At 41.0% G+C, this 15,614-nt stretch overlaps 1 protein-coding gene across 1 annotated transcript in view; it reads left to right on the forward strand.

Moving 5' to 3' along the window:
- Positions 1-15,614, forward strand: part of LOC309415057 (proprotein convertase subtilisin/kexin type 5-like) — a gene marked incomplete at both ends in the record, with an annotated part of 280,059 nt that overhangs the window by 245,838 nt on the left and 18,607 nt on the right. Inside the window, one exon of the mRNA XM_082012448.1 lies at positions 7,112-7,248. Coding sequence (XP_081868574.1) covers positions 7,112-7,248 — 137 coding nt within the window. The remainder of the gene's footprint in view (positions 1-7,111; positions 7,249-15,614) is intronic.

The following is a 15,614-nucleotide window of genomic DNA, read 5'->3' on the forward strand; positions in this document are numbered from 1 at the left end:
ACTGTGAGACTGCATCAAGTAGTTTCTTTTTTTCCAGATTGAACTCAAACAAGTATATCTTTATCCAATGTAGCATTTCCAACATTTGTGCAATTTCAGCCCCTAGAGATGAGGTACATCATTAGCATTTGTCCTTAACAAACTGAAAGGCTGCCCAGTGGTATTTCTATACCATTCATTATTACCATATCATTATTTCTATAAATGTTTCCATACTTCTCCAGATGACTAGGAAATTCTTCCTGACAGGACCATAGTATAATAAGGAATATTTTTGCCTTGGTGAGTTAGCAACTTTAGATGACTGCAGCTCTGCTGGACACAGTGCGTGGCTCCCACACAAAAATTGACATTAGTGCAATGTGTCTCAGAAGCAGCAAGAGCTGCCTACGTCACATCCATGTTGTGAGAACTTTTCTGCCTTCCCACTCAAGTCTTCGCAAAAGTTTCTATCCCTAGACCTATTCCTCAAAGCTTGTAATGAATTGGGAGTGTCTTGCTTTCCAGACTGTCTCATCATCTACATTTCCTCAGTCAGATTTGCTGAAAAAAGCACATCAAATGGAAAGAAAGTTGTTATGGAGTTTTTGGCCCCTTTAGGATATCTCATGTGTTTCATTATCAGTGTTGTCAGTGCCTTGCAAACAAAACGCACATGCACACACATCTATCTCCTTGCTATACTGAACAAAGAACTTACCCTTTGCTAACCAGTGCAGAGGGCAGACTTCTACCCTCTGAACAGCTACGAATCAGGCTTTTGTTTTCTATTTGAAGAAAACCTTCTTTAGCTTTCTGTTCTGTTTTTATGCTACAGTTCTTCCATGCTTCAAAATGAAAAAATCTAGAAGTCCTCCAACTAGGTATCCAAACAAAACAAGCTTGTGTAAACCCAGTGGTCTTAACACAGCTAACTCTTGGCTCTAGCCTTTCATGTCTTGCAGTTGACTCACAGCAAGTGGGAATTAAAGACATTCCAGTATTCACGGTTCACCTCTGGTGATGACTGGTATGTGGAAAAAGTACAAAGTTTAATTAAATCAGTCTCTTTGTAACCCCTGCTACTTAAAAAGTAATTGTTTTCTGTGCCTGTAGTAGAGAAAGAAAAAGTAAGTGTGTGTATTGAAATACGGTGGTGTTCAGCTGCTTCTTATCCTATACTATCAGAACACTAGCGTGAAAACAAAGAAACCTGAAAGGCCATTTAATGTTTTGGCATTTTGCAAAAACAAATTATTAATGAAAGAGCAAATATTCATAGGTTCACACCAGAAATTCCTTCCCCAAGCAAGTTTCAGAGATATACTGACTTGTCAGTCACATTTGGCTGACACAAACTCACAGCTCTGGGGTACTAGTATTAAGCAATAAATGTATTTTGCAAAATCTAGGTCTGAAATACACTAGAGCCTTCACAAAGCCCTTTCTTAGGGTAAAGTGATGTATGTGGACACAACAGACTTCAAAATGATATTTCAAGACTTGTTTTATTTCGATTTGCTGTTTCTCACAGTTTAGTTGTCTTACAATTAGTATACTGATTGTTGTTGCGTGTGTATGCTTTATCATGATGTTATGAAAATTGGTGTAGGAGTATTGTTATTCACTAACATGAAAATTTCTTTAGTTTTGAGGCATTTGATTTTTAAAGTATTAATCACAAGGGCATCAAAACAAAGTCATTCAAGTGCAAATAGCATGCAGGGATGCCTTGGCAGCAAATGGTCTGGGTTTTTTTCTATATGCAAAGGTTCCAGAGGCTGCTACCTCACTGAGACGCTTTTCTCAGACATACAAGAGCTTTTAATGCACATGTACATGATTAATAGCAGCAATATAACTAGCGATAGGATGAGAGGAAATGGCCTCAAGTTGTGCCAGGGGAGGTTTAGATTAGATATTATGAAAAATTTCTTTATGGAGAGAGTGGTCAAGCATTGGAACAGGCTGCCCAGGGAGGTGGTGGAGTCACCATCACTGGAAGTGTTCAAAAAACGTGTAGACATGGCACTTTGGGACATGGTTACTATAGTGGGCATGGTGGTGTTGGGTTGATGGTTGGACTTGATGATCTTAAAGGTCTTTTCCAACCTTAATGATTCTGTGATTCTGTGAATACCAGCTGTTTTTACTGAAACTAGGGAAAACCTCATTGCTTTACCATTACTCATCCGGGTTTAATTCAAAACAGTCTGCTGGTAAAATGTCTTAAAGTGCAAAAGGTATATTTTACACATGTGCACTTTTTCTACCAGTTCTGGAAAGAAAAGTCACTATGTAGTTTCTGGTGCATTGACAGTAGGTTCTCCAGGCAATATCTGGCCTTTTTCTGCATATTTTGTTCTTAATGTTGGCATCCCCTAAAATGACTTCAGTAAGAAAACTTGTTAATTGTAGGTGATGTGGATTCCTTTGCAGCTATTTGGTGGATTACACTGTCACTGCCTTGAGCCTCGTGTATTCTTTAAAAAACTGCATTACAGGGAACATATGTTTTGTTGTTTGGAAAGTATTAAACATGATTACATTGTATATACTGCAACAGAAGCAAAAATAGGCTTGGAAAGCACTGGCTGGTGTGAGGATGAGAATTAATTGTTCAAATGATTACAGTTAAGTCCAAAGGGGAATGGTATCCCCTTTTTAAAAACAGTTGGCCACTGAATTTAGAAGCATATGTTTCTGAGTATTTTTGAAACATAACCATTATCTGTTCTAAAAGACATTCAATACAGGAGGCCGTGGAGGAGCAGCTAAATAGAAAGAGGATAGAAGCTGCAAACTTGGGAATAGTTTGTCTCCCACCAAAGTCACAGCTTGTTTAAATCTTGCTCTTTAAATTTAAATCAGCTGTTGCCATTCATACTGCATAACTGAATGTTTTTTTAACCATGGGGTGGCAAGTTTCCAGGCCACTAGATTCCTATGCTTGCATGGCACTGACATTAATAATACCTTTGTTCAGCAACAAAAGGAAATATTTTCAATACCATCTTTTTCCTATAATGAAATCTTCAATAATCAGTAAATTGTAATAATACCCTCCTCTGCAGAAAACTCTTAGACCAAAACTGAGGTGTTCTCATCTGATCTCACTTGCAAGATCACTTCATAAAAATTCCTGGTGACCAGAAGTAGAGGAACCCTTTTCTGTACAGGAGGTAATTTTAATTTCTGGACCAGTCCATCTTACATCTTTATTGCAGTTTAGACATTAGACTTCAGTAACAAAAATTACATTTTAGGGGTAAAAAGAAAAGGATAGGGCCAACTTGTGTGCTGAGTCTCAGTGTTTCAAGTAGCTGTGAAAATTACCCTATGAAGATATTATTAAATCCAGGATGAGTAAACAATAATCCTCTGCTTATGCTATGTCCACAGGATGAAGCAGTTCTTGGAAAACTCCCTCCCAACTCTAACTTGCTATGTTTAATTTAATTTATGTCTATGTCTTTTATTTTTCTGAATAGACACCCAGTACCCTTCTATCACCCATTCTTTGAACTGCAATTTCAATGTCAATATCTCTAAGAAGGATTTGAGTACTTCTTTTGTTATATACTGTCAGTATTAGCAATAGATATGGTGAGGAGCACTGGGGATACTGGAGATACAACATAAAAAAAACCAAACAAACAATAAACAATTTTTTTATCTCAAAGAGGAAAAAGTTACTGCTGATTTTCTCAGCTCAGCAGGAAAGACTAACTGGGTTTATATACAAGAGTGTAAATGAATGCAAGGGACACTATCCTCCATCTAACTCATCATGGAAGATGTTCAAGGATAAATGTGGAAAAAGAATGAAGTGCAATATATCTGAGATCTAGAATGACACATGCCTTTCTTTGAGGACTGAAACTAGTAAAGAATTAATCAGGGTGATCTGCAGGGTAGGCAGGTATTGGATTTTAAAATTCAGAACTTTAAGTTCCATTTTAGTGGAAAATTAGTATCCATAATTAAAAGTTTGAAATAATTTTCAATAGTAGAAGCATTAATAAAGACAAATGTATGAAGACAAATTTAGGGTCCAAATAAATGTCTCAGATTATGGGTTTTGTACTGAACCAAAAATAAAGAGAGGAGCTGTGTAAGACACACTAGAGGAAGAACACCTAGGATTTTGCTTCCTGTAGATAGGTTTGCCCCAGCTACTATGGCAAGGATGAATGGGTCTTTTCCTAGCCTTATAAAAACTAGGCCCAGCTCAATCTTAGTATAACAACACTTATTACATTGAGTTTCAGCTGGAATAAATTGAATTGTGTGATGAATGCTCAGTCTCCCCTACTGCCCTTACCCTAATCAGAGATCCCTTTTCAGACCTACATGACTAATGGATAGGAAAAGTCTGTATATGTGGCACCATGTTCATTCATGCTCTTGCATTAGATTTTCTACCTGTTTAGAGTGAGGTTTCTGAAGATTTACTGCAAATTCAATAGGAAAACACACATAGCTTTTAAGACGACAACTATTAGCATCAGCCACACAGCTGGCTGACCAGTGCAGTATGTAGAACTCAGCCGCCTGACATGTCTTTAGGTGATGACAGAATTTCATGCTTATATGTATATAAGCATGTATATAAGCATGGTCATAAAAATTATCAGATTATTCTAAGCATCTTGTTAAACTATTTTAATCTATAAGAACCTGTAATAGTCAACTAACAATTCATCAGACCATATACTAATAATTTACTAGTCTGTGGCTAGTTTTACTATTTACTAGTCCTATCTGTCATGTTTTTGTGAAATTTGTTGCATTCAAACAACTTATTTTAATGTTATCAGCACTAATAAATATGAGTAATATAGGCATTCACAGAGAATGGAAAATAGTTACACAAATGAGAGGGCAAAAATCGACGATGGGCTGAATCCTATAAGTGCTCCATGCATGTGGGTCCTACCAAGGAGAGCTTTGGATATGTAGACCCTTGCAATACTTGGCCTCATGCCTTTGACCAGTTTTCAGTAAGAATGCATTTTATCAGCATTCTATGTGAACATTTTAACCAGAACTTGGCACATATTCACATTGCTACAAAAGTATCCTGCTTTCCCAAAGTTTTCCCACTGAACTTCATAACCTCTGGAGAATAAAGATTGAAATGTACTTAGAAAATAACAGTAAAGAATCAAGGGAGTATAAAATGTATTTTTAAGAAGAATTAGAGTATTTTCATAGAATCGTAGAATAGTTTGGGTTGGAAGGACCCTTTAAAGCTCATCTAGCCCAACCCACCTGCAATGAGCAGGGACATCTTCAACTAGAGCAGGTTGCTCAGTCTTATCCAACCTGACCTCGAACACTTCCAGGGATGGGGCATCTACCACCTCTCTAGGCAACCTGTTCCAGTGTTTCACCACCCTCACTGTGAAAAATTTCCTCCTTATGTCTAGTCGAAATCTGCCCTTTTTTAGTTTAAAACCATTACCCCTTGTCCTATCGCAACAGGCCCTGCTAAAAAGTCTGTCCCTATCTTTCTTTTAAGCCCCCTTTAAGTACTGAAAGGCTGCAATAAGGTCTCCCCCCGGAGCCTTCTCTTCTCCAGGCTGAACAACCCCAACTCCCTCAGCCTGTCCTCATAGGCGAGGTGCTCCATCCCTCTGATCATTTCTGTGGCCCTCCTCTGGACCCACTTCAACAGGTCCATGCCTTTCCTGTGCTGAGGGCTCCAGAGCTGGATGCAGTACTCCAGGTGGGGTCTCACCACAGCGGAGTAGAGGGGCAGAATCACCTCCCTCGACCTGCTGGCCACGCTTCTTTGGATGCAGCCCAGGATACGGTTGGCCTTTTGGGCTGCGAGTGCACATTGCCTGCTCATGTCCAGCTTTTCATCCACCAGTACCCCCAAAGACTTCTCAGCAGGGCTGCTCTCACTCCCTTCATCCCCCAGCCTGTATTGATACTGGGGGTTGCCCTGACCCAGGTGCAGGACCCTGCACTTGGCCTTGTTGAACCTCATGAGGTTCACACGGGTCCAGTCCTCGAGCTTATAGTCAAACACTAGATTTCTCTCAATTTAATGGAAAAGTATTCTTAATCCATTGGATTTTCTACTGTACAGATAAAATTTTAATGAAAAATATTTAAGTATAGCTGTCACCAGTGGTATAAAAAGTAATTAAAATGCTGATAAATGTAGTAGCTCTCATTCTGCTTTGTGTGTGAGAGAGGGAGATCTTTGTATGTGTGTATGTATATCTCTCTCTCTCTCTCTTTAAAGCTGAGGTGTGCCATTTTATTTAGTAGAGGCAACAGTCTTGATTGGAGTGTATCTATCTCCCATCAGTAGCTGTGGGGTACCAGGCAACATGCTGTGAGGAATTAATAGAAATGCAAGTTCTCTTGTGCCTTTCCAAAATCTCATTAATAAAGTCCATTAATAAACTCCCACCAATCCACCTTCCCCTTCCCCTACCTGATCAGCATCAAATTGCAGCCTCTGAACTGGGTCCCCCATACTAGAAATTACTGTAATCCAGGCCTGAGCTCTAACCTCTTCACCCAAGACCTAAGTAATTATGGTAATGTTGTTAGTCAGATGAAATCATCAGATGCCATTAGTCCCTCAGTTTTACCCAAACTCAATAAAGTTTTTGAATAGAGTGATATCTTGGTCATTTGAGGTTTGAGACCAATGTCTCAATTGCCTCACAAGGAATCACATATATTGAGTTGCTCATATTGCTTCAGTCAATCCTTTTATTTGCTTAAAATCCCCTTTCAGTATTTCAATTCAAAGCCAAAAATAAATGTTACAGAACTTTTCCAACTTAAAGTTGTTTGTATTTACATCATGCTTTTAAAGCAAAGGATGTGCTGTATTTTATGCACTTTTCCCAAGACACGTGCATTCTCTTAAGTCTTAGTAGCAATTATGACAAATGATGACATGTAAAGAATCTTCTCCATTAAAAACAAATAAACAAACGAACAAAACCAAAAAACTGGTAAATGTATTTGAAAGATGCGCTGAAAAACCATTATGAGTAATGTTATGCAAAAGACTGTCTAAGTAGTATATCTTTCAAGAGTCTGGAGACTTGGAGGCTTAGCTCCGCTAAAATGGTGCATTTAATGTCATGATTTATTTTAGGTTATTTGATCATTCAATGGAAGGATTTAAAAACTGGGAGTTTATGACTACTCACTCGTGGAGTGAAAAAGCAGCAGGTGACTGGATCTTGGAAATCTGTGACACTCCATCTCAGCTGAGAAATTTCAAGACTCCAGGTATGATTCTAACCTTTATTTGGGATCACTGGATTCAGAAGAATACTTGCAGTTGCTAGCACTGCTTTGACTCTTTTACACCTTTGATTTATACCCGTGAGATCTCATTGGTTTTTATGTGATTGGCAGAGCTCTGAAGACCTATGCATTATTATTACAAGAAAGACATTGAGTTGCTGGAGTGTGTCTAAAGAAGGTCAACAAAGCTGGTGAGGGGTCTGGAGCACAAGTCTTATGAGGAGCAGCTGAGGGAACTGGGGTTGTTTAGTCTGGAGAAGAGGAGGCTGAGGGGAGACCTTCTCGCTCTCTACAACTACCTGAAAGGGGGTTGTGGCGAGGTGGGTGTTGGTCTCTTCTCCCAAGTAACTAGAGATAGAACGAGAGGAAATGGCCTCAAGTTGTGCCAGGGGAGGTTTAGATTAGATATTATGAAAAATTTCTTTATGGAGAGAGTGGTCAAGCATTGGAACAGGCTGCCCAGGGAGGTGGTGCAGTCACCATCACTGGAAGTGTTCAAAAAACGTGTAGACGTGGCACTTTGGGACATGGTTACTATAGTGGGCATGGTGGTGTTGGGTTGATGGTTGGACTTGATGATCTTAAAGGTCTTTTCCAACCTTAATGATTCTGTGATATTATTCTAATTTTCAGTTATCAAAGCAAATGTAATTTTTATGTTGCTGATATTTTTCACTTAAGATGTGGTTCTCTTTTATCCTGAACTTACTTCTGGTTTCTGTGGAGAAGTTCACCTTCTTGGGGTAAACTCCCCTCTTTCTTGCATTCAGAGTTGTTGCCTCAAAATATAAAAAGATAGTTTTGCCATTTATAGTGAGATCATACCAAATGTGAATTCTTCAAGCAGAGGAAGACTCCTGTACCATCTGGCAGGTTACCAAGAGTCAGTGCCTTAAACAAACAAAATCTTTAGTAGGTGGAGTTTTCAAGGAAAAAGACACAAAACTGCATGAAACTGCACGTGCCACATTTGAAAGTAGATATAATATTTCCATATACAGACATCTGTTTTCCTGGATGTTAAATATAGTTTTATCTGACAGGTCTTCAACATACATTAGAGCAGCCCAAAGTTACTCTACTGTATTAATTTTGCCAGTGACCCTCATGGCTGATATACAGACTAAGAATTTATTTCCATATTGTTTTTCTTTGCTTTGTATATTTTTATCCTACCCATAAGGAAAACAGTGGTTACATAACTAGACAATCCCTTTACACAGAAGTAAGAAATTGCATTGTGCTCCTGTGCATATAGGTAAAGTGCCCAGGCCTCGCATTTGTTTACTTAAGAACTAGAATTTTTAAGGCTACAGACATTCTTCTGTTTTTAAGTCCCACTGCACAGTTCAGTTTCATTCACAAATTTCAGAATGAACACTTCAAAAGAAATGGAGTTTGAGGCTTTCAAAGAGACTCACAGAAGTAGGTGCTTACTTCTATTTACTGATTATGAGGTCCCTGTAGACCTTCTGAACCTTTCAGCCTTGAGACCTATTTTGAAATATATATAGTATACACAGACAAAAATATATGCATGAATACTGAATAGTCCCTCTCATGGGGCCTCACATCAAAACAGGTGGAAACCCTTTAATAAAAAAACTCTCATGGGGCTACACCTGGCTGGCAACTAGTCACCAGCAGCGTTCCTCAGGACTCAGTCCTAGGGCCGGTTCTGTTCAATATTTTTATCAATGATCCAGATGCAGGAATTGAATGCACCCTTATCAAGTTTGCTGATGATACCAAACTGGAAGGTTCTGTTGACTCTCTTGAGGGACAAGAGGCCTTGCAGAGGGATCTAGATAGACTGGAGCATTGGGCAATTATCACCGACATGAAATTTAACAAGTCCAAGTGTTGGATTCTCCACCTGGGACAGAGTAATGCTGGGCACAAGTTTAAATTGGGAGAGGAGTGGCTGGAGAGCAGCCCTGAAGAAAGGGAGCTGAGGGTACTGGTTGACAGTAGGCTCAATATGAGTCAGCAGTGTGCCCTGGCAGCCAAGAAGGCAAACCGCATTCTGGGGTGCATCAAACACAGTATAACCAGCCGGTCAAATTAGAGCTGAATGATACTAATGTATTGGAAATTACTTATCACTAAAGCTAAATTAACACTTACTCTTGATATCTTAGACTTGTGATGTTAATTGTACCAGCAAATGCAGAGCAAAGTTTCCTGTACACTAAAAGAGGTATTCATTAAACATATTGGGAAAATGTAACCATAGATTATGAGCATAACCATGTAGTTCCTTTTTATATGTCCAGAGGATTTTCAGTGTTTTTGAATCTGATAAGAGACAGGTATTAAACAATAACTACATAGTTTAAATTTAATCAGATTACTTGAAAAAAAGAGAGACAGAAATCAATGATTTTCAACTGTCTTACACTTGTTATTCTTGAAGCAGCCAGGAGCTGCTCTGACTTGAAGGACAAGTTAGGGCAGCCCTTCACCTTTTTATGTACTGGCACCCAATGGTTCCTCCAAGGGGGATGAAGGATAGCTAGAGCACAACACATTTCAGCTATTTCCCCTCCTTTCTCTGCCCTGGCATGCTCCCTATACTAAAGCCTGGAAAAGAACTAGCATGGAGCCATTTTTAAAACTATTCAGCTGGGCTATTCTCCAGACATAATTTACAGCCCTTTTATGTTACCAGGACACTCTAAAAGAGACAGACTACATTTCCAGCTTTACACTTTAAAGCCTGTTGCTGCAAAGTCTTTTTTTTATGAGTTCTCATATGGTCTTGTTGATTTACTGATTTCAATACTTTATATATATTATTCATTGTGCTACAGTGGCTATTCTTCTGGGACTGATTTCTTTTGCTCCATGAGGACTAAAACCTGAAGTTTCAACTCTGGAGGAAAAGGAGCAGTAAGGCCATGGAATATGAAGAAAGGACATGCCCAGCTGAGGGCAGTGCAGGAAGCTAGCATGCAAAAAAATCTTGCTGGAGAATATATACTTTACTTTCTTATAACCTGAATGTGAAACACAGTTGTAGCCTGGTTAGGGTTTTGTGCACTTTGGGATTTCACAAGGTACAGTCTGGTTGTGAATTCGTGCCCTGGTTCATTGTATCGTATTTAGTAATACATCCCCCAGCTTTCTGCAGTGGTTCTTGCCTCATGATGGAAGCTATCCAATGGCATTTCTGTTCAGAAAAATTTGAAAGTACCTGCCTGTTCTTTGGGGGGGGGGAGGGGGAGGTGAGAGAGACGATAGAGGGTTCTTTCTGGATCTTGATAACAAATACCAAACAAGAAAAGGTTTAATGAAATGGCTGTTTTAATAAGATAGAATAAAAAGAGGAATATAGATAGTGAGTAAATCACATGCCATTAGATCATAGAAACATAGAATAGTTTGGGTTGGAAGGGACCTTTAAAGGTCATCTGGTCTAACCCACCTGCAATGAGCAGGGACATCTCAGGTTGTTCAAGAGCCCCATCCAACCTGACCTTGACTGTTTCCAGGGATGGGGCATCTACCACCTCTCTAGGCAACCTGTTCCAGTGTTTCACCACCCTCACTGTGAAAAATTTCCTCCTTATGTCTAGTCGAAATCTGCCCTTTTTTAGTTTAAAACCATTACCCCTTGTCCTATCGCAACAGGCCCTGCTAAAAAGTCTGTCCCCATCTTTCTTTTAAGCCCCCTTTAAGTACTGGAAGGCTGCAATAAGGTCTCCCCCCGGAGCCTTCTCTTCTCCAGGCTGAACAACCCCAACTCCCTCAGCCTGTCCTCATAGGCGAGGTGCTCCATCCCTCTGATCATTTCTGTGGCCCTCCTCTGGACCCACTTCAACAGGTCCATGCCTTTCCTGTGCTGAGGGCTCCAGAGCTGGATGCAGTACTCCAGGTGGGGTCTCACCACAGCAGAGTAGAGGGGCAGAATCACCTCCCTCGACCTGCTGGCCACGCTTCTTTGGATGCAGCCCAGGACACGGTTGGCCTTTTGGGCTGCGAGTGCACATTGCCTGCTCATGGCCAGCTTTTCATCCACCAGTACCCCCAAAGACTTCTCAGCAGGGCTGCTCTCACTCCCTTCATCCCCCAGCCTGTATTGATACTGGGGGTTGCCCCGACCCAGATTCAGGACCCTGCACTTGGCCTTGTTGAACCTCATGAGGTTCACACGGGTCCAGTCCTCAAGCTTCTCCAGGTCCCACTGTATATCATCCCATGTCTCAGGTGTGTCAACCGCACCACTCAGCTTGGTGTCGTCTACAAACTTGCTGAGGGTGCAGTTGTTCCCACTGTCTATGTCACTGATGAATATAGTAAAGCGTACTGGTCACAATAGGGACCCCTGAGGGACACCACTTGTCACCCATCTCCATCTGGACATTGAGCCATGGGCCCTCTGGATGTGACAATCCAACCAATTCCTCATGTACTGAACAGTCCACCCATAAAATCCATATCTGTCCAATTTAGAGAGAAGGATGTCGTGGGGAACCGTGTCAAAGGCCTTACAGAAGTCCAGATAGATGACATTGGTAGCTCTTCCCTTGTCCGCTGATGTGGTCACTCCATTGTAGAAGGCCACTAGGTTGGTCAGGCAGGACTTCCCCTTGGTGAAGCCATGCTGGCTGTCTCAAATCACCTCCCTGTCCTCCATGTGCCTTCGCATAGTTTCTGGGAGGATCTGTTCCATGATCTTCCCAGGCACAGGGGTGAGGCTGACAGGTTGGTAGTTCCCAGGGTCCTCCTTGCTACCCTTTTTAAAAATGGGTGCAATGTTTCCCTTTTTCCTGTCTCCGGGGTCTTCACCTGACTGCCATGACTTTTCAAATATCATGGAGAGTGGTTTGGCAACTACATCAGCCAATTCCCTCAGGACTCTGGGATGCATCTGATCAGGTCCCATAGACTTGTGCATGTTCAGGTTCCTCAGGTGGTCTTGAACCTGATCTTCTCTTACAGTGGGAGAGAAGGGATACCAAGTTCAGCTCCAGCCACGCCGTGGCCCTCCTGACCCCATCCCTACACAACTAGGCAGCATCCCTCTACTCTTCCCAGGATACCTGTCCCTGCTTCCACTGCCTGTGCATTTCCTTCTTGCCCTTTAGTTTGACCAGCAGGTCTCGACTCAGCCATGCCAGTCTCTTGCCTTCCTTTCCTGATTTCTTCTACCTGGGGATCAAGAGCTCTTGCGCTCTATAGAAAGCTTCCTTAAAGATCTGCCAGCTCTGTTCTGCTCCCTTGTCCCAGGGGGTCCTATTGACTAACTCCCTGAAGAGCTGGAAGTTTGCTTTCCTAAAATTCAGGGTCCTGACTTTACTCTTCACCTGCCCTATATCCCTCAGGACTGCAAACTCCACCAGTGCATGATCACTGCAGCCCAGGCTGCCTCCAATCTTGACATCACCAATTAGCTCACATGCATTGGTCACCAACAGGTCCAATACAGCATCCCCTCTGGTAGGGCTGTCTATTACCTGGCTTAGGAAGTTATCCTCCGTGTACTCCAGGAGTCTCCTGGATTGCCTACAGCTCGCCGTGCTACTTTCCCAGCAGATGTCAGGGTGGTTGAAGTCCCACGGCAGGACAAGAGCCTGTGAGCGTGGTGCTTCCTGTAAGTAGGCTTTGTTGATAGAGTCCCCTTGGTCGGGTGGCCTGTAGTAGACACCAACCACGAGGTTCCCTTTGTTGCTGTGTGTGGTCTCTGATTCTTACCCATAAGCTTTCGACCTGCTTGTGGCTATTCTTCAGAGACAGCTCTTTGCATGCTATCCATTTCTTGACATAGAGGGCAACGCCTCCGCCCTTCCTTCCTCACCTGTCCCTTCTGAATAGCCTGTAGCCATCGACAGCCGCACTCCAGTCGTGGGATTCATCCCACTAAGTTTCAGTAATGGCAACCAGGTCGTAGCTTTCTACCAGCACAGTGACATCCAGCTCCTCCTGTTTGTTGCCCATGCTGCATGCATTGGTGTAGAGGCACTTCAGCTGGGCTGTCAGCCGTGTCACCTTCTTAGAGGAACACCCCTTAATTCCTTTGAGGTCTGTTGCTGGTGTTTCCCTGTTGGCTCCTATTACCTCAGGAACCCCTGGCTCATCTCCGTAAGACTTCAAGTGTGCTCCAGTGTAGCCAGCACATATCAGAGCAACAGGCTGAGGGCCCTCACTAGCACCCCGCCCCTCTAACCTCTATGGGTACCCTGCATTTGTGCAGCATTGGATGGACTCCAGATAGATTTTCAGATGGCACGATGCAGACATCCTGTCTGTGGAGAGGTTGTTCCTCCCTCCCTTGCTGTGGTGAATTTTATTTTGTGTGTCGAAGAAAATCATATATCTTCTCCTGACAATTTGGCATGTTATCTCTGTCATAACATCCACCAGCAAGCAGCACGGGACACTCCAGCAAATTCCCTTACAGTGGCTACTCATGCTAATCTATTGGCTTCTCACGCGTTAAGTACAAGGCCCAATAGAGCAGACATGGCTTGCTCAAGATCACTAACTCCTTGAATACATCTTTGGCAAGACTCCCAATACACTGACATATATTAATAGTGGAGAAACTCATCTGTTTGGGCATGTTAGGGTCAGTCTCCGCACTGAACAGAATGCGAAGTGAGCAAAAGGTGCTTAAACACGATTTATGGTGCCTTTCCTGTTTATCACCATAGCCTGCAGTTTATCACACTGATATCACCCTCATGCCTGTTTCTTGTTTCTGTGTGTGCGTGTATTTGTTTAGCTATTAAAAGGTCTTATAATTAAGAGCTGCAGTTTTCCTGTAATCAAAATAAGAACAGAGTCAATGTGTCATGATATCCCAACACTTGGCTCAAATGTGCACTTTTTTTTATTCATTATAAAAATGTATGGATATATGCTTATTTATTGAAAAATTTTCATTGTGCAAATTAAACCTGCCTTCAGGAAGACTTAATTTATTTGTTGGCAAGTCACATGACTTTTCTCTCTATTTACTGAACCATTCTTAAAAGGAAACTAATCTGAGAGACCCTGCATTATTCCCGTAGCTGCCCTTTTGCATTAGTTGTACATCCAAGGCTCCAGTCCTATCTGCAGGTATGTTAATACAAGCCCTTCCATGTGTATAACATTCAGACACAACAATGCACTGTGCCTGAGGAGCATCTTTGCCTGGACCTATTTTTAGTGGGTCCTTGCAGATATTAACTTCTAAGTATTCAGTGTTCTGGAAGAAATATAAAATCAACACTTGGAAACTATAGTGATCTTTGGGGCAAAATAATGATGAGGATGGAACTTAGCAACTTAGCAAAACACATTTTTCAATTACATCCATTATATTATGGTCTATATGCTGTAGAAGTGGGTTAAAACACAAAAAGAACAGAAACTGTATGCAGAGAAGATATAGCTTTGAAAAGACTCTAGAGATGAATGTTTTTCTAGTTAAACATGAGCTCCCTGTATAACTCGCTAAAAAAAGTGCTGAATCATTTTAAAGAACATTGAGAGGTAACTTGATCCCTAAGTGTCTATATAGGAAGAAAAGTTGTGATTTGGCTCTTTTTAATCTAGTGGGGACTAAAGATCTACATGGCTGTGATCTAAAGCTAGGAAAAGACAAATTGAAAATAAAGTGCATACAGTTTGACAGTCAAAGTAATTAGGCAGTAGTTTGGTAAGAGGTGTGGTAGGCTCTTCATGAGTTACTTTTTAAAATCAAGACTGAATGTTTCTTTAAAAGTCATGCTTTGCTTCAGCTACAAAAAGTTATTATGGTGTGAAAAAAAAAGAAATTACGGTGTGAAACAACTGTTGTATGATGTAGAGTCTTGCCTATAGTCTTTTTAGAGTATAGAACAGAGAAGTTTTCATATAAAGTGTAGAAATTCCTATCAAATACAGGTTAAACTGCATTGGCAGAGACAGTGGGATAGCAGTTTTATTCCTGTCTTTAAACCCAATACAAAACAGTTTAAAAGAACTGGGTTATCATCTGTCATGTATCTGTCATTCCTCAGTGAAATCTCTGGCTTTGCTTACTGTTGCTTAATGCTTGGAGGATGAATACAAGCATTAAGCAGACAGATAATGTATTGTTTTTGTCATGCTATTGGAGGATATCAGATGACATTGGGAAAATACAGAAAAATAACTTGATTCTAACAAAAGTCAAAGTAATTTGCTTGCACAGGTTGAAAAACCCCAAATGAATATGAAAGCTCCAAACAAATTATTGAGTATCATTAATATAAAAGAAGAGAAAGGTTCCTTGAATTTAATTTTACATGAAACGTTGATTTTTCTTGAGGAGAGACATACCTGGATTACATAATTTTTAAATCAGTAGTCAAAGAGAAGAGTATTTTAACCACAGA

Source organism: Phaethon aethereus (assembly GCF_964289735.1).
Source record: "Phaethon aethereus genome assembly, chromosome: W".
NCBI classification, from domain to species: domain Eukaryota; kingdom Metazoa; phylum Chordata; class Aves; order Phaethontiformes; family Phaethontidae; genus Phaethon; species Phaethon aethereus.